Genomic DNA, 23,127 nt, shown 5'->3' on the forward strand with positions numbered 1-23,127 from the left:
TATCACCCGCGATCTAGCGATTCTGCCAGCTTCTGCCCGCCATGGCGATTATCTCTGAATACGAAGAAAAGGAAGAAATCCCAAAGCCGAAGAAGCCTTCCTCCTCCTCCTCATCTCCACCGTCGTCTTCATCATCTAAGCCCTCTCAGTTCAGTGCCAACTTTGACCCTTCAAACCCTCTAGGGTTTTTAAACGAGGTTTTCGATTTTCTTGCCAAGGAGAGCGATTTTCTCTCCAGGGATAGAGTCGAGAAGGAAATCGAGACGGTAGTGCGTAGAGCTGTGGAGAAGAGAAAGAAGCACGTGGAGTCACTTGAGCTTAAAGGAAAGGCCGAGAAGAGGATAAAGGAAGAGGTGGGGAGTGTGAAGCAGGAAGCTGCGCCGGTGACTGTAAAGCAGGAGCCGAGGAATGTGGCATCACCGCCAGATGAGAAAGTGGATGTGAAGTTGGAGGAGAGCACCGAGGAGAAGAAAGAGGAGAATGGTCCAAGAGGTGAGCTTTCTTTTATTCCCCTCCCTTTCCTCTACTTGTTCGGTCTTCATTTTGTCATTTTTTTTAATTAACTGTCAATGATGCAGCCAACTGGCAAGGTTTTTAGCAATTAGACTGATGAAGTTGGCATTTTGATGTAAAATTATTGGTAGTTTATGGTTCTTTTTTTGAATAATTAATGGCTTTAGTTTGTAGTTAGCTAGTATTTACTTGGATATTAGGTTGTAGATTAATCCATTGATCCTCCATAAATTGAAAGTAGAGCTCTTCTGAGTTAGTTTTAGCTTCAGTCCCTTTAGGTACGTGTATTTCTTTGAGCGTGGTGATTGACTTTTAAGTTTCGAATTAAAGTATTTGGAGTTCACAAGTCGTGATCAACTTTTGTTGAGAAATTTGTATGGAAAATATGACTGCTCTCTGGGATGTGGAGTATAAATTTTATCCTCTTGAGTCGAGCATTATATTCTCTTCATGCAGTTTGATAGTTTTTGTCTTCTCGTTTGATAATGAATTTGCAGACGATGTCTGGAATTTGGAACTTAGTATGAAGCTTACCCTATCAAATTTATGAAATAAATCGTTGTTTCCTTGAGTTCAACTGCCTGACTGACCCTTTAATGATTATGGTTCATGTAACTTTGCCAATGCACATGGGAATATATTATGTTTCTATACTAAATGTTGCCTTTAACTTTGTTTCTTACCTATGGCATTGCAGTTCCCAACAATGGTAATGGCCTTGATATGGAAAACTACTGTTGGACACAGACCCTCCAAGAGGTCAACATTAATGTACCAGTACCCAAAGGAACTAAGTCCAGGTTTGTGGTGTGTGAGATCAAGAAGAATCATCTCAAAGTTGGACTAAAGGGTCAACCACCAGTGATAGATGTATGTTTGTTTGAAGCTGCTTGTTTCTGTTACAGATATATTTGCACAGTGTGTTTGTTTATTTATTTATTTATTTTTAAGTTCTGAATTATCGTCACATGCTTGCAGGGAGAGCTTTATCAGATCGTTAAGCCAGATGATTGTTATTGGAGCATAGGTATTTCTGGGTTTTGTTCACATAATAACAGTTCAAATAATCTTAAATTTTGTTATAAATATGGATTATTTTGATGTTGCTCAAGTCCTTGGAAATAGATGATAGCATAAATAGGAAGGGATGCATTGAGTTAGTTGAAAGCAGTTCCTTGTGTTCACTTGGGTATCAAAGTTACTGTTCTAACTATATTTTCATGTTTTATTTTGATACTTGTTGTAGAGGATCAGAGCGTCATCTCTATTCTATTGACCAAGCACAACCAAATGGAGTGGTGGAAGTATTTAGTTAAGGGGGAACCTGAGATTGATACTCAGAAGGTTGAACCTGAGAACAGCAAACTGTCTGATTTGGATCCAGAGACTCGGCAAACAGTTGAAAAGATGATGGTTTGTATTTTGATCATCTATATTTTATCTATTACACTTATGATTTATTTGTATCAAGGTTTTCCTCGACATATACTCACGTGTTGTTTTTCTATTTCTTCTGCATAAAAATTGCATTTACATGTGCACAAATATGTAAAAAGAAAAAGCACGTTCTCAAATTTGATGTGGGAGGATAATTCATGAAGCACTTTTTCATGCATTAATGAAAGGTTACCTTCCATAGGTTATTATAAAAAGCTTATAAAAAACGTAAAAATCTATTCGCTCCCATTAGTAGTTTACAGAAAAATAGAAATCAAACCAAATGGGAACTGCATTGGGAGTATAGTCAGAATATGTGTGACTATTTCATAATGACTATTTCAATGAGATCAAATGAAAGAATGCTTAGGCTCAAAAAAACCAAGTCACCCACAAAAGGGAACCCTCTTAAGGAAGGGGCTTCAACTTCAAGGATTAGGAGTCCGACATTAGTATTATTTTTATTTATTTATTTATTTTTAAACAAGAAGTACTTTTTATTGCATTAGTGGAAAGTCATTAGTATTGTTTATAGACTCCAGCTAGGAGTTCACTAGAACCACCCCAATAAATGTGAATTCCTTCAGAAGTATGGTCACACGATCACAGGAAGAACTTGAAATCCACACCAAAAGGATAAATTGCATTTTGATTAGTCTATCATCTCCTCTACATATCAACACTTTCCCTTCAATTTCTCAGATTTCTGACCCCTGGAAAGAAGGAATCCTTCTTCTAGGATCTAGGTAGATGACTTGACTACTGGTGGAAGTATATTTGTAGAAACTCTACCAAGAGAGCACCACTTTGATACCAATTTCCCCTTAAAACTTGAAAATTTGTTGGCCATATCATTGAAACTTCTATCAGTTCTTTCAGTCCATATTTCCTGAACAATTCTAGGATTTACTTGACTGGGAAAACGAGTCCATGAATATCTTAATCTTTTTAGGAGCCTTGTATTCTTTTGTAGTTTTTTGGTCACAACTCATAACTCTAGGAATAACCTCCAATCGAAGGAAGACGTTGAACTTACAACTAGGTGACAATAGCCAAATGATTTGTACTTTTAGACCCTCTCCGTTCCTCTTATAGTGGATTATTAACTTCAAAGTTATTTTACTGCTGGTGAGAGAATGAACTTCAGGAAACTTGGCAAGATGATTTGTTGTTCAACCTAGTCCGCTGAAATCTAATTCTCCTCCCCATTCCGAAGGAAGGTGAAGTCTCAAGTATGTTCTTACTATGAGTCATGGAACTCAAGCTGCTTTGTAATAGAAACCAAATATATTGAAATATATAAGGTAACAATATTACAATAAAACCACCAAGTAAGTTGAGACACTTGAATCTCCTCTCTCTTCAGATACCTCTTAAGCTTAGACTCGCTGAACAATTTCTTACCTGCCTCCTTTTCCACCCCCTACTTTTATATCAAATCACCCTAACCATGCCTCTAACTAATTAGTCATATATCCGTAAACTCTAATAATAGTGCCACTTTCATCCTAATATCATTCCTATCACTTGGCAAACTACTACTTGATGGTCTAGTCTGGTAGTATTTCCAACCATAGTCATCATCTTACCACCAGCGCTTAACTGTCTGTAGCAATGGCACTAAGAATTAGTTTCTCCTCCAAACCACCACACATTGTAAGCTGTAGTTGTAGCTTTGATGTTGTTTCTATACCAAGAGACCCCCTTTAGAGTTGAAATGGAGGCAAGGACAATTTTTCAGTTTTCCTGACTCGATTATTGAAACTCCAAATCAGGCCCCTTCCTCAAAAATTTCTCAATGGATACGCCCTGGTTTTTAGATATAATAGGACATTTGTAAAGGGATGCTGATGATGCTAATAAATTCATGTTCATGAGGAAAATTTTATTTTATGATTGATCTATTAATTTCTTCAAATTATATACGTTTCCAGTAGACACCTCTCAATAAATCTAGACCTATGCCTGATTATGCTTTCTGGACTCCTGGCATTCAATGATTTTTTAAGTACATTCTTTGGTGGCATATTCTTATACATTGTTGGGTACGGTCACACAGTTTATATCTATATATATAAGAAACCAAATATCAATTCATTTTTCCTGATCGATTTGGAAAAATTTTACAGTTCGATCAAAGGCAGAAGTCTATGGGACTCCCAACCAGTGATGAGATGCAAAAGCAAGATATTCTGAAGAAGTTCATGGCTGAGGTGATTATTTGAGCTGTGTCCCTGTATGTGTTTGTGGTTTATAATATCTATTGCTTCTCTCTACTGACTCTGAAATTGATCCCATGCAGCATCCGGAGATGGATTTTTCGAGGGCAAAGATATCATAAATGGAAAATTTCTGCCTGATTTTACGTTATACAGATAAGAGAACCCAAAAGAAAATTTATAGTTTCTGTTCAGAGGTGGCAATTTTTATATTGCTTTTGGGAGGTTTGAATTCTCGAGTTTTTTCTTTTCTTTTTTAATGTTTAGGGGGAAATGAGGGTCTTTTCTAGATTATGGTGAGTAGTGTGATAACTCATCGTCTTTAATTCTTGAAACGGGATTTTGGTATGATGTATGTATGGAATCAAGTTAAACCATTTATTTTTCATTATAATTTAGATGGGCTTTCGGTGATGATTGGCAATAATCTATTTCAGCAAAGTTCGAAGTTATTCTTTCTGGGTTTATGGGTATGGATATATCTCAGCGAAAACCAAGTTGAGATCCATAGAGCTATGAGTTTCATTTATTTTAACTGTGGTTGGATTCTACTAGGAAAAAAAAACTGAGCAGTGTTATTTAGAAGATTGAAGAATATACATGACATATGTAGTTGTTTAGTTGTTTGCAGAGCTTGGTATTTCCAATCCAACANTTAGTTGTTTAGTTGTTTGTAGAGATTGGTATTTCCAATCCAACAAATGAATATTTAATACATTGGTANGTAGTTGTTTAGTTGTTTGCAGAGCTTGGTATTTCCAATCCAACAAATGAATATTTAATACATTGGTAATTACATGAAATTAATTACTGCAGAGGATAAACTCTAGTAATATTTTGTCGACTGGGTTTTTTTTGTTCAATTTTGTATCCAAAGGTGGGCACGAAAGAACCNTTTACTGCAGAGGATAAACTCTAGTAATATTTTGTCGACTGGGTTTTTTTTTTGTTCAATTTTGTATCCAAAGGTGGGCACGAAAGAACCGAACTACCTCGAAAGAGCCATGAAAGGGACTTTTAAACCAGGTACGTGTTGTTTCTTTTTAATTATTGGATTGGATGTATGTTAAAATATCATTTTAATTTATCTTTTCTACCTTCAACGGCGTAAAATTGCCAGCATGTAGTTTGTCTTTCAAATAATGGCCGTCGTCCTGAGGGCTCATGCCGACATGTGCCAACTCATCGCGTGCTAAGGTATTTGGGCTCTTCTCATTACTTTTTTCCAAGAAAATGTGAGTCCAACAGCCCTTTGTCATTATCGTGCAATAGGTCTATAATACCTATAAATGAAATGGTTCTCTCTCTGGCTAGTTTTAAAGGTACTTTACCTTGGAAACCTGTGCCCTGGGGGGACCTCTAATTCTCCTCCCATGTCTGAGGAGCTGGCTTGTACTCTTGCCCTCCATTGACTTTGTACCAATAGCCTGCTTTTTGTAGCTGTGAGCCCATATAATGAAACTGAAACACAACAGAATGGTATGCCTTGAAATCTCTGTCCCACATGCTTCCCGAAACGATTCCTTCCTGTTTTTTCACCTACTTCCATCTTGGTAATTTAGTTGCATAAAAAAACCAGTAATAACAAATCTTATTGAACCATTCTGATAAAGTGAGACAGATGTTCTGTGGAGGTAGGCTGTAAAGTCCACAAAAGTATGGCTTCAAAAATCTTGGGGATCTTTTATATCTAGATTAAAATGTTCCCACTTTTTGTTTGATAATATTCATTAACAAATAGATTAAAGGGCTTTGATGATTCAGCTTCTAGATAATAGTTCCTTAGTTCTTGGGTTTTTTCCTGTCATTGAAAGGAGCCTACAAAAATCATCAAAACTGACTAAGACAGATTCTTGACGAACCCTTTCCATCTTCTCACAAATTTTGACCTCAATAAAGAAAATATTCCTTCACCATCCTTGTAAACCAGAGCTTAGATTTCCCCTTACTCATTCCTTCACCATCTTCTCACAAATTTTGACCTCAATTATTGAGTGATAAACTACCAGGATGCCATCCACCAATAAAGAATTGAAAACCCTATTATTATCAAGAATTGCTTCATATCCATGATGTAAGAAGAAATTAGACAGAAGCACAAGAGCTGAACTTGACAAACTTTTGGATCTTTTCTTTGAATGAGGCAGGAAGAAACGAGAGGTAATTATGTTGGGAGTAGAAGAGTTTTGTTTTTAGCTATTTAGTTTCTAAGTCTTCAATGGACAAAAGTTCTTGCATTACTCACAATTGATGCAGACATCTTAGGAAGAAAGCATTACTCACAATTGATTCAAAACCATCTCATCATGACTGAAGATTTTGATCATAGTAATGATTTACAACCAGAAAATATCAGCCATAACCTTGAAAACTAGAGTTTTCTTTAGAATGAGTGAGTCAGTTCAAGGCCCCAATAGTTGAGGTTTAATTAACTGGGTCACCAGAGACAGCCATAAAAGGTTGCCTGTCATGGAAAGTGACTGCCATTTAATTCATATTTGTCCATGTCAGCAATTCAAAACTTGACACATGTAAAAGGCGACTTATCATTCTCCTAAAACAGACAAATTTTGTTCTATGGGACAATACCACTACAGCTGTTCTTCTTTTAAGCCACTTCCATAAGTTCTTAACTTATTCCTCTTCATTTTTAACTTTCTCCCCACTCACAATTCACTAGTTTTCCTTGTTTGTTCTATTTCATTTCTGCTTTTTTGTTGGCCCCACAGCTCTAGTTTTCCTTCTAAATCTACTTTACATCCTTTCACAATTGGTTTGATATTCAAACATCAAGAATTCTTTTCTTTTAATTCTTTTCTTGAGTATCTAGTCAACTGTATGGAACATTCGACTATGTTCATTCGATAATTATTTAATTCTATTATACTTCATTTGATTTTTCAAGAGAACTCATAGGTTATTATAATATCTCAAAGTAGTCGCCACTATCGCCTGAACACATTCCTCCCCCAACAAAGCTTTTGGTTTGACAACAAGAGATTCATATTTTTGTTGTATTCGAAAGATAATGGAGGAAGTTGTTAGTTGTGATTTGGGATGCAAAGATGGCAAAAGGATGAACCAAATGGACTCGATAACCTCCACTACCAATTTCATTTATTGTCAACCAAATTCAAAGTGGGTTTTCTAAATTGGGTTGTCTCAACCTAATTGCCACTCCCATTCTTTTCCACCAACACTTAGTTTTGGGTTTGCATCATTTCATTGAAAATAAAGAAAACCAATACAAAAAAGATAGGGGTATTTAAGTTAGGAACTAGATGAGATAGCTTACGTAAAATGCAAGTAATAGTAGAATTCAATGATACATTGATTATAAACAAAATTAGTGATAACTGTTGAGGTATTTATTCTTTTCTTGAAAATATAGAAAATAATTTTTTTAGATATAAAAGTACTTGAAATTAAATGTAAATAACACCCCTCCCAAATATATTAAGTTGATCTATTATGTCATATTTAAATCCACCCATATGAATCAAAATATGCATACTTTATATAAAGTTCTTCATATATTATATTTTATCAATAATTTTGTCAGAAAAATAATAAAAAATTTAATTTTGAAATAAATTCAATAAATCTTAATTACATCCTTTGTAAAGTGGAATTAAATCATTATTTAAAAAAACACAACAAATGAAATATATAAAATAATGATCAAGGACTCCTAGCACAGTTTTGGAATTTAATATTATTCTTGGTTTGTTTATTCTTATTAAAAATTTATTTTTCTAATTTTTTAATATTAAAATTATTTTAAATTATTTGTTTTTTTTTTTTTTTTCTGTCTCTTTTCTTTTTCCCTCCGTCCTACCAACCTGCTCCCTCTCATGCTGCCATAGCCGCCGGCCGCCGTTTTCAACCACCGTTTGTCGCCGCTGTTCTCCGCCATCGACTGCATTCGCAAGGCGCGTGTTCCGGAGGGAGTTCCAGAGCTTTATTCATCCATAATTCCAGAGCTCTGTTCGTCGGAGGGAGTTCGTCCTCTGCCGCGTCGGTGCTCCTGGATTTGGGATTTTCCGACGCTGTCTGGACTAATAAGGGTCAGTTTATCTCGCTCAAACGGACGAAGTTTTATTCAGGAGCAAGCTCTCTCTTCCTGATTTTTTGGTGGATGAAATCGACAGCTCCTCGACGGCGGCGGAATTGCGGCGGTGGTTATCTGTATCAGTTCTCCAATATCGATTGGATTCGCCGGTAGAGTGCCGAGTTTACTGAAATCTTCGTGTATTGAGCATTCAGAGGATGTTAATATGCTGTTTTAATTGGGGAAGACAAGATAAGGAAAGAAAAGGAAGAGCAGGAGGTAAAAGAACAGTGGCGGTGGCGGCATGGCAGAATCAGCAGCGACAGAGCTGCTGATGGCAATGACAGCCATGGACAAAAAAGATCAATTTTTTTAATAAAATATGGGTGTGAAAGTTTATTTTACACCCATAATTAAAAAAAGAAAATTACTAAATATAAATTTTAAATGCTTAATACTTAATATTACAAGAAAGTACATAAATTTTCCCCTTTTTTCCTCTCAGTTCCAAATTCCAATGCTTAAATACAAAACCCCACATGATTTTTTCAGTGCAGCTCTCAGTTAGTAACCTATTCTCCTGGGGAACTGGAGAAACAAGGGGTTCTTTTCTCGTTCTTCAAAGCTATGGAAATGTATTCTGAAACAGAGCATTTTCTTCCTTATTTCCAGAGTTACTATGAATTAGCAAAGGATTTCTGCAAAACCCACAAGCTTGATTCTCCACTGGTACTCTTTTCTCCTCTCTACACTCTTATTTCTCATTTTTTGCTGTTGGGCTGCATTATTTTGGATGATTATGATCTGGGTTTGAGCTTAAACTTGATTATGCTATCCACTGTTTGGTTCCTGAGAAAATGGGAAAGAAAGTACTCAGAAAATGGCAAAGAGAAGTAGTTTGAGTTTGCTTTACATGATGGATCTGGAAAAGGAGGGTGAAAAAGGCAAAGAAAAATAGATTAAAAGAGAAAAGTTTCTTTTAAGTTCCCTGCTTCAATCATTCTTCCCTTTTTCAGTCATTTAATTTCATCTTTTTCTTGTATTTGGTAATGTTTATTTCTGTGAGTATGTTTAACTCTGAGATATCTGCAAATCCCAGTTTTATTATGCCAAAAGGAAGCTCTCATCAGAGCTTTTCTACCACTTTGTTCACTATAAATACTCAGTCTTAGCTAAATTCTTTGTTTTACTTTACATTTCTCCAATGATTTCTGTTCATTTGGCTGAATTTTACAGGGTCTTTCTATTGAAGTAGTTCTTATTCCTTATCTTACCTTCATAGAATATGTTCATCTTACCCCTTAAATGATTTGCTCTTTTAGTCTTGGAACCATGAAATCTTGTTTGTAACAAAACACTTATAATGCAGAGCTACATGGTTCAGACATCAACTGTATATGAATACAACATGGGCGGTGAAGGTGATCTATTCAAAGCTCCAGAGCCAATCATCGAGGAGTCGTTTTCGGGTCTCAATCCGATGATGGCTGCAATTTCGATGATGTCCTGCGCCAACACCAACATCTCCTTGGAGGGACTTAAAGATGCTGATTACTTTTTTAGTTCAAAAGATGTTGATTTGCTTCAAAATGATCAGCTCTTGAGTGAGGTTTACTATGAGTATGAGAAGGAACTCTTAGAAAAAGGAGCAATGCAAACACCACTGTCTGAAGTTTTCGATTTTAAGAATAAAATGTCAAAGACAGACGAAAATGAGCCAGTTTCTGATGCAATGCTTCAGAAGAGTGTAAGCTCGGGATGCTTAAGGTCGATGGACGGGATGCAAGGCCCTGCAATGAAGTCCAGTCTTGTGGATTTTAGCGGAGTGGATGTCGGTGAGGCCTACAGGATGCGACGGGCATTTAGCGAAGGCGATATCAAGGTCAAGTTTCATTTCTAACTCAGTAATCAACAAGTTCCTTATATGTTCTTGAACTGTTTAACGTTTCGAACCGGAGCGTTCAGAAACTGAAACAGGAAGAATGTTCATGACTCAAGTACAATAAACATAGAAATGTCTACAAGTTTTCTTTAATCATTTTCACAAGTTGAGGTTTTGCCATTGATTCTAGACTTCTGCTGCAGACTCTTAGTAATGGCAATGGGAGCCAATTCTATTCTCCTCTCGAGCCACCGCCGCTGCTGGTCAGCAATTGCACCGCCGAAGAACGCAAAGAAAAGCTCTCGAGATACCGAAGTAAGAAGACCAAAAGGAACTTTGGCAGAAAGATCAAGGTAACTAATTTATATGAGCAATCAAAATCCAGTAAGCATGTTCATCATTCATTTCTTTCAATGGATTCCAAGTTTTTACACACAATTGATTACAAAAACATAAAAAACAATCATCAAAATACAATAATATCTTGAGTTCATACATATTACACGAAGTAGGCCATGAGATCATAAGATTATGGCTAAGAACAGCAGAGTTTTTGTTGTCAGTATGCTTGCAGAAAGGCTCTAGCTGACAGTCAACCAAGAATCAGGGGAAGGTTTGCCAGGACTGAAGAAGCTGAGATGAGGAGGTAATGAATAATGATAGATATTATGATGAAAAGGTAGTGGTTAGAAGAAGTGTCTGAAAGTGCAATTAGTTAAGTTTAGAAGGACTGAAATGAAAATGTGTTGAAGATATAGGTTTGTAAATGGTGTCTGCATACACTTCTAATTATGCCTTCTAATAACATTGTCTCAAGCAATGTTCTTCATTTTATTGCAACTCAAACTGTGTGGAGTTTGTAAATATGAGTTCTCCTAGGAGACTCCTAAATAAATAAACCACATAAGTTTCTCCTTTGATGTAAATCTTTGTATTTGAGATGTAAATCTTTGTATTTTATGAAGTTTATGGCTGACTCATATGAAACTTGCTATGTTTTTTCTTGGTTTTATACGAAATGTCTGACATCAGTGAAAGATTTTCCCTTCTATTGGCTCATAGACATTTTGTTCAAAGTCTCGATGATAATTGTTCACACATTTGACTCTAGGAATTTGCAGCTTGTTCTCAAATGTGATATTTTAGAGTTCTTGAATGTAAAGTTGTCTTTAGGGCTTTGCAAATTGTGTTCTTGAGATAAAATTTTCCATTTATTGAAGATAACTGTTGTCTTGTAATCTTCTCTAATCTTCATAGATAAATGAGCACTAAAAAGACTTGGGATAAGAAAACAATACTTATTTAAGTTTTTTTTAGAGGGGGAATCATATCTTGGTAATGGAATGCTTTTATTCTTAAAAAAGCATTTTCACCTACTAATTAATTATCCTTTGCAAGGTACAAGATAAAATACATGACTATTGATTTTATTTAACAATTTTGATAAAGATAATCTAAAAAAATACAGGGATAAAAAGAATATATATAGAAAGGAAAAAACAATATGGTCGGTTTGGTTTAGATCAGTTAGGTTGATTTCATCCATTCAATCCGCAGCATTGGTCCTGATAACCCCCAATTTATTACTTCTCCATAAACAAATAGGATTTTGTGTAATAAGTTTTTGATATTCAGCAACCGCTATAAAAAAGTAATCGCAGAAATCCAAACATTTATTTATCCATCAATGAGGTAGATCAGCCACGACTCCCCCGATGCAAAAAAAAAAAAAAAAAAAAAAAAAAAAAAAAAAAAAAAAAAAAAAAAAAAAAAAAAAAAAAAAAAAAAAAANAGCATCTTTTTTTTTTTTTTGTCTCTTCGCTCCTTCTTGATCATCAAATACGTGTCGAAAACCAACATGGCATCGGCAGCCACCATCCATTCCATTGTTGAACGAAGTATAATAGTTCAGTAGACAATAGCCACCACACCAAGAAATGGATGGTGGGTTGTTGCCCAAGTGGAAAAAGGAGAAGAAAAGGGAATAGAAAGAGCAGAGAGATTGTCTTCCTGCCCAACTAGTTTGATTGGTGCAGGCCAACACTTGTCAACCCGCCCGCCCACAATGGGCCAAGAAACACACAAAACATTCTATTTTTAAAACCAAACTCAAATTCACTAAATTCCATAAATATATTTTTATAATCATTAAAAAAAAAAAGTCTCATATGAGAGATACTTCAAAAATTGACTAATAGCTTTAAACTCTACGGACCGTTGGAACACTATTCTATCTACATTATATTTACTCAACAAAACAAAAAGAAAATTAGACCAAAACTAATAAAATAGCTTTATAAGGTAGAGAAGGTTAGATGAACATGACTCTCCACAACGGTATGATATTGTCCACTTTGAGCATAAGTTCTAGTGACTTTGTTTTGGGCTTCTCTAAAAAGTCGGTATTCTTTTATTATAAACTCATGATTATTTCCTAAATTGGTTAATGTAAGACTTTCCTCCAAAAGAGAAAACCCAATAGAGACAGGAAAGAACATCATGAAAATACAAGTATCTTACAAAAAAAAAAAAATGTTGAAATTAAAATCAGACAAAACGACAATAATAAAGAATGATCTAATGAATATCTGAAGGTATTTAGAATTACCTTATGAAGGTCGAAGTTTCCCCACTCTGCTAATCCGTTTGGCTCCTGAAAATGGACATCTTCCATGGACCCAGAGTTATTAGCTATAACCACACAAAAACAAAGGAATCAAATAACAAAACAAAAAAACTATGAAATACGATGCAGAACAGTAGGAAATTTTATTCCTTGCAGGAACATAAAGCAACAATAATAGAAAGATCAATAAACTTAACTATGAAATAAGAAAAAGCAGCGATATTTAAATTGTTTCAATGTGTACTTTCAGGAGAATGATGTATCTGACTCAAAATTAAAGCCTCAGACCCTATTGACACAGCAGCCATTAACCCCCCCTCCTCCTCCTCCTCCTCCTCACACCTCTCCCCTATTTCATCTCCAAAAGATAAAGTTGCATTCTCAATACAAGATTTACCAACTCCACATCGCGTTGAATCTTTGCTCTTCACAATCCCCTTCATCTCGATGCTACTCAATTTATCAGTGTCGTTGACTGGTATGTTGTCAACTGGTACAGCAATTGTATCCTTTTCGGCGTCTAAGTTTGCCTGCTGCTGCTCCTCCAAAGCCATCGTAACCACTTCCGTTGAATTGGTAACTGGCAATGACTCCTCTGGGTTTTCAGGACACTTGACCACTTGACTGGCAGTTGAAGCCAAGTCCTTCAGTTCCCCCAATGCATCAGTCGCCTCAACTTCCTTATCGCTCGCGGTTATGATAGGTGGCTGTGCTATTTCCTCATCAACAGTTGAAACAGGAGCCTTAACTTCTTCATTATTGAAATTGAAGCCGTTCTCTTCAAGTCTCCTCTCAGAGGAAGACGTCCCCTCAGAATCGACTTGCATCCCCTTCTCTTCAAGTGTCCTTTCGGAGGATGCCTTTCCCCCAGAAATAACCCGCATATCCTTCATTTCCATTCTCTGCTTTTTGTACAAGTCCATTGCGTGCTGCAAAATATTTATACCACAGTTATTACAAGCTATATTAACTTTTGAGCATCATTCTTGGCCAAGAATCTAAGTCTATGTTTTACAAACATAAAGTAGCATAGTCATCACAAGTTTTTTCCCCATATTTTGTCGACAGAGAAAAGAAAGGGCCATCGAAATCCCTAGATCATACGCTAAGACTAACAACAGCTTCATAGTTGTTTAATATTTTATAAACATGAGAAAAACGGTCGTTCCAAATTGTACCCATCTTGCAGTCCCGAGAGTATCAAATATCTAAAACTAATATGAATACTAAAGCACCATAGACAACTTCAATTTCCTACACTTGAAGCAGGCACGTATTATACCTGAAAAACCGAGCTCTTGTTTAGATGGAGAAATGATTGATGCGCACTATTTGAAGAGATGGACACTGCTCCCATGCCACCCTGTCAAGAATATGATGTAAGTTATGACTAATAATTAAATTCTTATAATTATGAGAAAGGCATAAACAAACATATGTTGTCCAGGACTTTACCTCAAGTACTATGTAAGAAACAGTTTCCTCATCTGCAGTCGCGCAGTGCTCAATATCCATTAATCTCTGACACTGGTGGTACAAATCAGGATATGCAAGTTCTGTGGAAATCTTAAGCTTAGCAAGGTATGAACAACTAAGTTTAGAATTATCATCCATCGACTGTTCAAGAGGAGTTGGTGTTTCAAAGAGTAGTTCAGGAGTGTTGGGGCTTTCCTTTACAGAAGGAATCTTAGGCCTTATTTCAGCAGTTTTTGTCAAAATAGTGTCAGCACTCTCATCACACACCTCCCTATTTGATACATCCTCAACAGGATCTTGCACTGAACGCTCATCCTTCTGGAAATGGGAAGGTAATTCCCTTTTCAGGGAACCACTCTGTCTCTTCCACATTTCAGCTTTGGACTCCCATCCTCGACCATTCATCATCTGTCTGTTCTCATCCCATTCAGCTCCGCTATAAATGTGAGATTCATCCCTAAACATGCCGTTATTTCCATCCCATACATGTAAGTGAGAAGGGCTTGAACCATCCAACATATTCTGCCACCCTAGTGGATGCATGTGACTGGGAAATCTTTCAGCATCAGGCAGCCGATAAGGAATTCCAGAGTGATTGATTTCAAGTGGAGGTCTGATACCAAACAAAGGTGGTGCAGGAAACTGTGGCATAATTGATTGGAAACTTCCATGAGGAGGTCCATGCTGGAAAGGGATAAAGCCATTTGGTAGTGGTGCTGTCCAGTTTGGAATGCCTCTCCAAGTGTTTCCATGTATTCTACCCGGATCATTGCCCCTTCTGAAACGGCTATTAGAATTGAGTCTGCCATCATCTTCAAGTGAACCATCAAAAGGAATGTCAATTCCACCCCTAAAACCAGGGCGTGGATGGAATGGTGATGGATTGCTCTGACTACCTTTGCTAAAATAGGGCTCTGCCAGAGATGAATCATCCATCGGAGGTGGAGGCTTCTCTCCTTGTAATTCCCAGCTATGCCTATCCTTATTAGAGGAGAGGTCTTTGGCATCAATAGAAGTGCTGTGCCTTCGTCCACTTTCTTCAATGTCAACATTCTGAAAAACACACGAGAATCGTTAGCATTTACGAAGTCATTCACCAATGAAGAGATCTTTTTGACAAGCTCAATACTGATAGATACCTTACAATTTAAAGACCTATCTCGTGACAGTTCAATAGCATTGCCACCATCTGTTTCACCAGTTTTATCCGAATAAGTGTACTTGGAACTCTTATCTTGTACTCCTGACAGAACACCTTTATCTCTAGTAGAAATGGACTTGGACCTCTCTTCCTTTTTTGGGTATCGGTCTCTCAAATCTTCCTGGTCTTGATGCCTAAAAGGAAAAAAATGAATACTAAATGAACATCCCATGGCTTGAATAATTCTTGCAACACATAAAGTAAATTACCCACTTGCAACAAACTAAATGAAATCTAATAACTCTTCTTGCCTGCCTTCTGATCAAATTAATAAGTGAAACTTTATGGTTGAGACATAGTCAAGGAGTTGAATAATAAGGACAAGTATAACACAATCGCTATCAATGGTTGCATCATTTCCTATCAAATCCTTCCAGACAAGAGAGAATGAGAAAAAATCACTACACAAGATTTAAGATACAAAATGGCATGGACAAAGAATCCTCCCTTCCCCATCCTCAATAATAACCAAGACCAAGAATAAAATGACGCCGGAAGATGTGGTAAAAACCCCTTTCAAGAAAAGAATTAAATGGAACTTGCACACACAACATCAAAGAGATTTTTTGTGGTTTACTACATAATGAGAACGGAAAAATTTTCGACTACTACTGGTCTCTGAAGCTCCTTCTCTGATGCAACTAGTGTGCCCTGATGCCTTTATAGAAAAGATAAAAGCTTCGCTTTGTTTGGATGATTTACTTGCATTTATATAGTATAGAAACCAGCAAGAGAAGAGCAGGGAAGATAATATGTTCGAAAATTAAAAAAGGCCATCCCAACCAATTAAAAGAACATCATTGAACAAAATTTCTCACTGCAACAAGGACTTCAAACACACCATATACCATGCGTTACAATAAGGAAAAAGAGATGCAACCTGTATTCATCTGTGCCACCACGTGACAGAGAACTGGGTGAACTCTTTCGTCTATGGCTGCTTAAACTAACATCAGCATGACGAGATCGTGATTGAGACTTTCCTCTCTCAACATCTGAGTCCACTTTATCACTGCTTAAAGACTTCTTTTCTTCATTTGCATGGTGGTGACTATTCTTCAAACTTTTAGATCTAGCATCAACAGAATCATCATGATCATGTGGAGATCTTTTCTTTCCCCTACTATCGACATATTTTGTGTACTGATCCTCAAGATGTGATCCATCACGGTCAACGTCACATTCATAATCAGAGTAACGGTCACGAGCACGGCTCCGACTACGATCCTGTCTCCCATCCCGATCACGGTCGCGGTCGCGATCGCGTCTACGCCTACTCTCTTGATCATGATCACGTTCATACACATGGTGGCGATCATGATCTTGATCACGCATGGCATCTAGATCGCCCTCACGTTTGGCTTTCGTTACCTCTCGATCAAGATCACTATCTTGAGGCTTGTTTCTCTTATGATGCACATCCATAGCATCCTTCTCATCTCTCGAATCTCTGCCATTTGACCTGCTGATGTGATCTTTTACAGGTTGCTCGTATCTTTCCTTGCCATCTCTATCAGCATCTTCCCGGTGCTTGTCCCTATTTCTCTCATCCTTATGCTTCTCATTCTTTCGTCTTCCATCCTTCACAACATCATTATTTGTGGATAGCTGTCTATTTTCCACATCTCCTATATCATCTTTATGTTTATCCCCATCAAAAGAACCAGCTCTCTTCCTTACTCGTACCTCCAGGTGATTCTCTAATCCAGGGCTATGCAACACATTCTCTGCGCATTGAAAGTGCAATATGTCACGAACTAACATATTTACACAAGTTCCCACAAAATGATAACAACAATTGTAAACTAATACTCAGTCTAAGATACAATGGTATTGTTCAAGTGGATCACACCATGGGAAAAAAGATTAATTAATAGTTAATACTTCCCTAAGTACAAAAACCAGCACCAATTTATTTATTTTTTTTCCTTTGGTAAGAAACTGCAGTTTCATTGAGAAAACTAGCGCCAAAAATACATCATTTAAAGAAAGTGTATCACATAATATAAACACAAACAAGATGACTTATAGGGTACTATTTCAACTAAATTTTCAAAAAATAAAAGATGAATAAATTCATAATTCAAATCTAGTTTGACCGTGACTCCGAGTCGCCTAATAGCCACAGAATCAAAATACTCTGGCTAACATAACACTCAATATAGCCCCAAACAAATCCATACGTTCTACATGCAAATGATACCAACAGGCACAATCAGCTCTGACTAACATAACACTCAGTAAAGAGAATGTGAGTGAATGAACATGCGTCTCAGAGAACAGGAGAGAGAGAGAGAGAGAGAAGGGAATCATTAGTTATCTTATATGGAGAGTAAACCAAATTGTAGAAGAAAATTTGATCATGTTTAAGACCCAAATGTTGCACAAAATTAAAATGCATTTCGTACATGTTGAAATAAAATCCAAAAAACACTTCTCCAAAAGCTAGTACAATCCAATTCCTAAGATTAACCAATTTTGCAAATCATGCATATATACCGATCAAATCTGATAAACGTCTAAGATTTGTAAAATGTTCAAACTGACAATTGATCAAATAAAATCAGAGTTCAACAACCCCAACCAAATAAAAGGAAGAGGAGAGAAGTAAATCCACACAGTTCGAAATTCCCTTTAATCAAATGCTTGCAGTTTAGGTTGTAGATTGCTTTTCTGACCTACTTCTCCTTCTCACTCTCTAAAACCTTGGCTACTCCCGGAGAAGAAGACAGGAAGAGGACACCCTTTGGATGCAGAAGATCTTGAATGGGAAAGGTCCTCTACAAGAGAACAAGGCCGTGAAAGGAGTTGAAAAATGTAAAATATTATCATACCAGTAGTGAAGGACCTAAAGAGGTAAAGGAGATTTTTTTTTTTTCTTTTTTCTCTTTAATATGTATCTCCCTAGCCTTGAAGTTTGAAGCGTGAGTGATCTTTTACAAAGGTTGTGATCGTTGGTAGTTGTAGATATGAAGAGATTGGTTGATTGGAGTAGAATGGTTGTGATCACTTGGCAATCCTTCCATGCCGATTGGTTTTCTACATCAAGTTTGATGCATGAGAAAAATCAATCCATTTCAACCAGACAGAGAACTTCTTTGTCATGGAAACACAGACAAGGCAAGAGGAGTTTGGTAGTCCTTTGGAAACTCTGCCTTGAAGTTCAGAGAATGGTGTGAAAGTCTTCACGGAGAATCTCACCAGACCACACACTCAAGCAAATTTTACATTCCTACTTCACTAAATCAGTCAATAATAGGATCTTATTATAATCATATAATCCTTTCAATTTCATGCATACATATACACAAACAATAATAACAATAACAACAACAAGAAAGAAATGAAATAATTACCACCAAATTTTTATAGAATCATAATTTGTATTAGTGTTGAGATAAGACAAAACACATCGAGGGCTAGGGTATAAGACCGTCTGAAAAAAGAAACAAGGGGGTTACCACCATTGTATTCTTTAGTACCCAAAAAGAACTATCATGGCACCCCAAAATTACAGTTAACCCACGTATCATTTCATACAGAACATCTTCAAGCAGAGAATGACTATGATGATAAAAATGGTACTTGAAAAGTTCTACATTTGTAACATGGAGAAATTCCAACGATTAGTCTAAGATCTTCGTGGGCAGCTAACTGTTAAGTTAATATTGCATTTTCAAGCTCACCAAAGTGGCCCTGCGTCATATCTTTTGATAAAATGAATCTTTAAAAGAAAAGCACGCTACCCGATTATGAACAGCAAAAGATACAAGTATATAGTCCAACCATATAAGTAAATGGAACCAGATGACCAACATCTCCAACGCAACAGGGAACACTACAGAACCATGCAAATCAACCCCTTAAACCTAATAATGAAACTCGGAGAAATGTGGATACTAATCAGTAAAGATAATGAGCATGTTCAGTAAGAAAGCCGCGATATGCTGAAGTTGTACAGAGAAATGGATACATGGGTTGCAAAACGATGATAAAACCAACTAATAATTCAATGTCTGACCTGTGTTCCTTTCCACTTGCTTTTCAACTCGGTGTTCTTCGCTTGCAACCACCCTGTCACTTCTACCTTCTCTTCCTTTTCTTTCCTTCTCCCTATCCCTATCCCTATCCCTATCCCTATCCCTCTCCCTCTCCCTTTCCCTTTCTCCTCCACCATTCCGACCCTCCTTTCGGCTCGACTCGCGGTGCCTTCCCTCGCCCTTTCCACTATTCTTCTTGAGTTCTTCGCCATCACCCTGCAATACAACACTCTCGTCCCTCCTCTTGCTCTTCGAATCCACCGACGGTTTTGACTTTTTGGAAGGAACACCATGCTCCTCATCGCTTCCCCCATTCCACCTATCAGTCGTTCCCTCATCATACCTCTCCTTACGGCGCTTGGAATGTCCGTGCTCTTCCGCTTCCAGATTCTCAGAGCCGTAGAAGTCTTTTGTATCCTTAGAATCGAATCTGCGCTTCTCACTAGAAGCAGAGTCCTTCGATACCCTACTCCCACTCTCTTTGCCCTTCCGATCCCTCAGACTGGAATCATTTTCCGAGTCTGAGGATTCCCTAGCATCCTTCAACCCATGTCTAGTAGATTTGTGCCTCGAACTTCTCGGCATACTGAATCACACTGAAAACCCTAATTTCAAAACAAACCCTCCAAGTAAATCAAAACGAAACAAAAAGAACCCTAAATTACAAATCTTCCAGCGCTATCCAGCAGCTCGACTGGGTAAAATCAAAACCCTAGCAGCAACGCCATTCCTCACAAAAGGAAACAACGCCCAAATCAGGGATTCACACTGAAATAGCACGGGCCTCACGCAACAAGAAATGCGAAAAAGAAACAAAAGAAAAGGAAAAAAGAAACCCTAGAGCGAGTGAGCTAAAGGGATCCCCGGGAAGTTAAAGTGCCGGCCGAAGATAGGGCGACGGCGGCGAAGAAGAGAGGAAAACGGTTTCTTGGGAGTTGGGGGATCGCTGATGCCCCTGCCCACTTCGCCGGTTACAAACCCATCGCCGGTCACCGGACCACCGTTGATCTCAACAACCCTCAGCCGTCGATTCTCTTTCTTCTCTCACCCAATCTAATCACTTCGCCAAAAAGCAAAGCAAGCAACTCCCAACACTTCTCAAAACACGACCTCAATAATATTCAATCACAAATTGTAATTTATTATTTATCTTCTAATATTTAGTTTTTTTCTTTCTTTCTTTTTTTTTTTTTTTTTTNTTTTTTTTTTAATACTCGACCATAGTTTATTGAATAATATATCCATTATTATTTTAAATTTGAACTACAAATATCATTCTAAATATTATAAATACGACAAATTTCACTTGAACATATTGTTAAATCCAAGAAAAATTAAATTATTTTAGTAAAATTTTAAATACGTTTAAAGTTCGGGAACTTATTTAACACAAATTTAAATTTATAATTTAACATTATTTTTTAGTCCTCGTGTTGTAAAAACTTTGAAACGTTTAGGGTTATAAAATTATCCAAACTAAATTGAAACGAAACTCATGTCAAATTTTTTTTTTGTTTTAACTTTGATTTTAATCAATTTATTGCAATGCAAGCGATCGAGCTGAGATTGGATGGATGTGTCCATGAAATTTTGGATTGGTTGTGTTAGTGACTCGAGCAACTTGAATAGAGTTATCAACCCAGCCCAATCCAACCGTCTATTATTATTATTTACTTATCTTATATTCTATTATATTACGAAACTCATATATCAAACCTTCATAAATCACAACACAATACTGACATCAATTATAAATGTAAAATAATATTAATGTTCATAATAATTTAAAAATAGGATAGGTAGGGTTGAGTCACAACCCTATTATTCAAGTTGGTCGAGACGACCTAACCAAAAAAATATCAACTCAGAACCAACCCGAATTTTTTAATTTTCAAAAAATTCAACCCAATCTAAAATAAATATTAAAAAAAACGACCAAATCCAACCTTTTTTAGATTGGGTTGGATACTCCATTTTAGTTTAGTTTTCGATTCATAGGAACACTCTTATCTACAATTTGTCGAACCTAGGAGGTTACTTCAATGTCGAGCTCTTTGGGATGAAAACGATTATTGAAACATTACAACTAATCTCGACAATAAAATACCTCTCCATTTAAGAGTTGTTGATAGATCATAGATGTTAAGAAACCAAATCTAGTGAATCTCGTCCGTTGATTTTGATCTGACGAACCACATCCGTTGATTCTTTTCCTCCTCCCAACGCCTCATGGAAAAACAAAAGAATAAAGGGATAAATGCGATGGAATATTCTCATAAAGAAATTCAACTAAAAAAAAGTGGTTTATATAATTATAAATGAACGGTAAAATATTGAGGTAAACATATGAAAATTTGGATGAGCACAAAGGGTGTTTAAAAGACAACACCGAAATATTTGAACTTTTAAACTAGGGGTTATTTTTCCGTCACAGGACAACTAAAAGTGCACGAGTGCTGTATTTTATCATACATTTTACTCGTATTTATGGTAAAATACTACGACAAATTGCAATTGTTTGATTCAGATATCTATTTAGAGAATTGATACGTATGAAATCTTCTACACAGTTCGACGAGTAGATAAGAAAGAAAGCATAAGAGAAGACCTATGCTTGGAATTCCGAGCAACGGGCATGTGTTTTCTTCCTCCCCTTGACCGGTGGGCAGGGGCTTTAACAGTTCCATACAAGAAGAGAATCAAAATCAAAATGATTCTGATAACATTCTAGGCAAATGCAAAAGTTTGCAACAAATGTTTACACCAATATTATTGATTAACATCGAATCGTCACGCTGAGCTTTCCCCGACGTCGGATGGAGAAGATCAAAAGGTTCCACCTAACTACATTTACACAAAAAATAGAGAGATTAGAAGAATCATCCGTTTGAAAAGGTCAAATGATTTGTGTATCAGAACAAACATCAGTCCATGTTTAAGACTAAAGTTTGTTTTCAATTGTTACTGATTTCGCAATTCTAACACATGCCATAAAATTTGTGAATGCATGTATCATATCGACGTAAAACAGACTATTTTTGTGAGATTCCACATCGGTTGGAAATGAGAATGAAACATTATTTATAAAAGTGTGTAAATCTCTTTCTAATAGACACGTTTTAAAACCGTGAGACTGACGGTGATGCGTAATGGATCAAAGCGGACAATATTTACTAGCAGTAGGCTTTGACTTTTACAATATCTGCTACCGCTGGCAGATATTGTCCGCTTTAGCCTATTACATATCGCTGTTAATCTCACGATTTTAAACGCGTCTACTAGACAGAGAATACCCTTATGAAGAATGTTTTTGTTCACTCTCCAACCGACATAAGATCTCACAATTTTGCTTACCAATATAGCCTCTATCTCTCTGTCGGAGACAGGTGTACGCTTTGGCAGGAGAGACGCTTTTCCTCCCACGGCCGTGTCTTGGAGCGGCGCTGGGACGTTGGAACCCGAAAGTGCATAGTAACCAAGGTTTTCTGTTGAAGGGCTCTGTTGAGACTGGAAAGGAGAGCCTAAAAGAAGAAATTGTAAGATTCAACAGGCTAGCAAAATAAGTTAGAACTTGGTTTGAGAAAGAATTTGTAATTTGTTTTACACATGAACTTAACCAAACATTATCAGTAGAGTTAAATGCAAAGGCAATCTGATTGAAACTAATTCAAATGCAAGCATG

The 23,127-nt window shown here is 36.8% G+C and overlaps 3 protein-coding genes across 3 annotated transcripts; 2 read left to right on the forward strand and 1 right to left on the reverse strand.

The window, feature by feature from the left end:
• Positions 1 to 6: 6 nt before the first annotated feature.
• Positions 7 to 4,596, forward strand: LOC111796099 (protein BOBBER 1-like). The gene is made up of 6 exons (XM_023678791.1): positions 7 to 492; positions 1,211 to 1,383; positions 1,492 to 1,540; positions 1,760 to 1,926; positions 4,080 to 4,163; positions 4,253 to 4,596. Exons 1-6 carry the CDS (start codon positions 42 to 44, stop codon positions 4,289 to 4,291), a joined length of 963 nt encoding a protein of 320 aa, XP_023534559.1. The 5' UTR covers positions 7 to 41; the 3' UTR covers positions 4,292 to 4,596.
• Positions 4,597 to 8,692: 4,096 nt separating this feature from the next.
• On the forward strand, positions 8,693 to 11,096 carry LOC111794893 (two-component response regulator-like PRR37). The gene is made up of 4 exons (XM_023677079.1): positions 8,693 to 8,949; positions 9,590 to 10,102; positions 10,306 to 10,455; positions 10,666 to 11,096. Exons 1-4 carry the CDS (start codon positions 8,848 to 8,850, stop codon positions 10,750 to 10,752), a joined length of 852 nt encoding a protein of 283 aa, XP_023532847.1. The 5' UTR covers positions 8,693 to 8,847; the 3' UTR covers positions 10,753 to 11,096.
• Positions 11,097 to 12,847: 1,751 nt separating this feature from the next.
• On the reverse strand, positions 12,848 to 20,565 carry LOC111794890. Its single transcript, XM_023677070.1, has 6 exons — positions 19,427 to 20,565; positions 16,286 to 17,132; positions 15,344 to 15,539; positions 14,184 to 15,257; positions 14,011 to 14,091; positions 12,848 to 13,657 (listed from the first exon to the last, which is right to left on the reverse strand). The coding sequence occupies exons 1-6, from the start codon at positions 20,028 to 20,030 to the stop codon at positions 12,962 to 12,964; spliced, it is 3,498 nt and encodes a 1,165-aa protein (XP_023532838.1). The 5' UTR covers positions 20,031 to 20,565; the 3' UTR covers positions 12,848 to 12,961.
• Between the last annotated feature and the right edge of the window lie 2,562 nt (positions 20,566 to 23,127).

Source organism: Cucurbita pepo, chromosome LG05, assembly GCF_002806865.2.
Source record: "Cucurbita pepo subsp. pepo cultivar mu-cu-16 chromosome LG05, ASM280686v2, whole genome shotgun sequence".
In the NCBI taxonomy this organism is placed as follows: domain Eukaryota; kingdom Viridiplantae; phylum Streptophyta; class Magnoliopsida; order Cucurbitales; family Cucurbitaceae; genus Cucurbita; species Cucurbita pepo.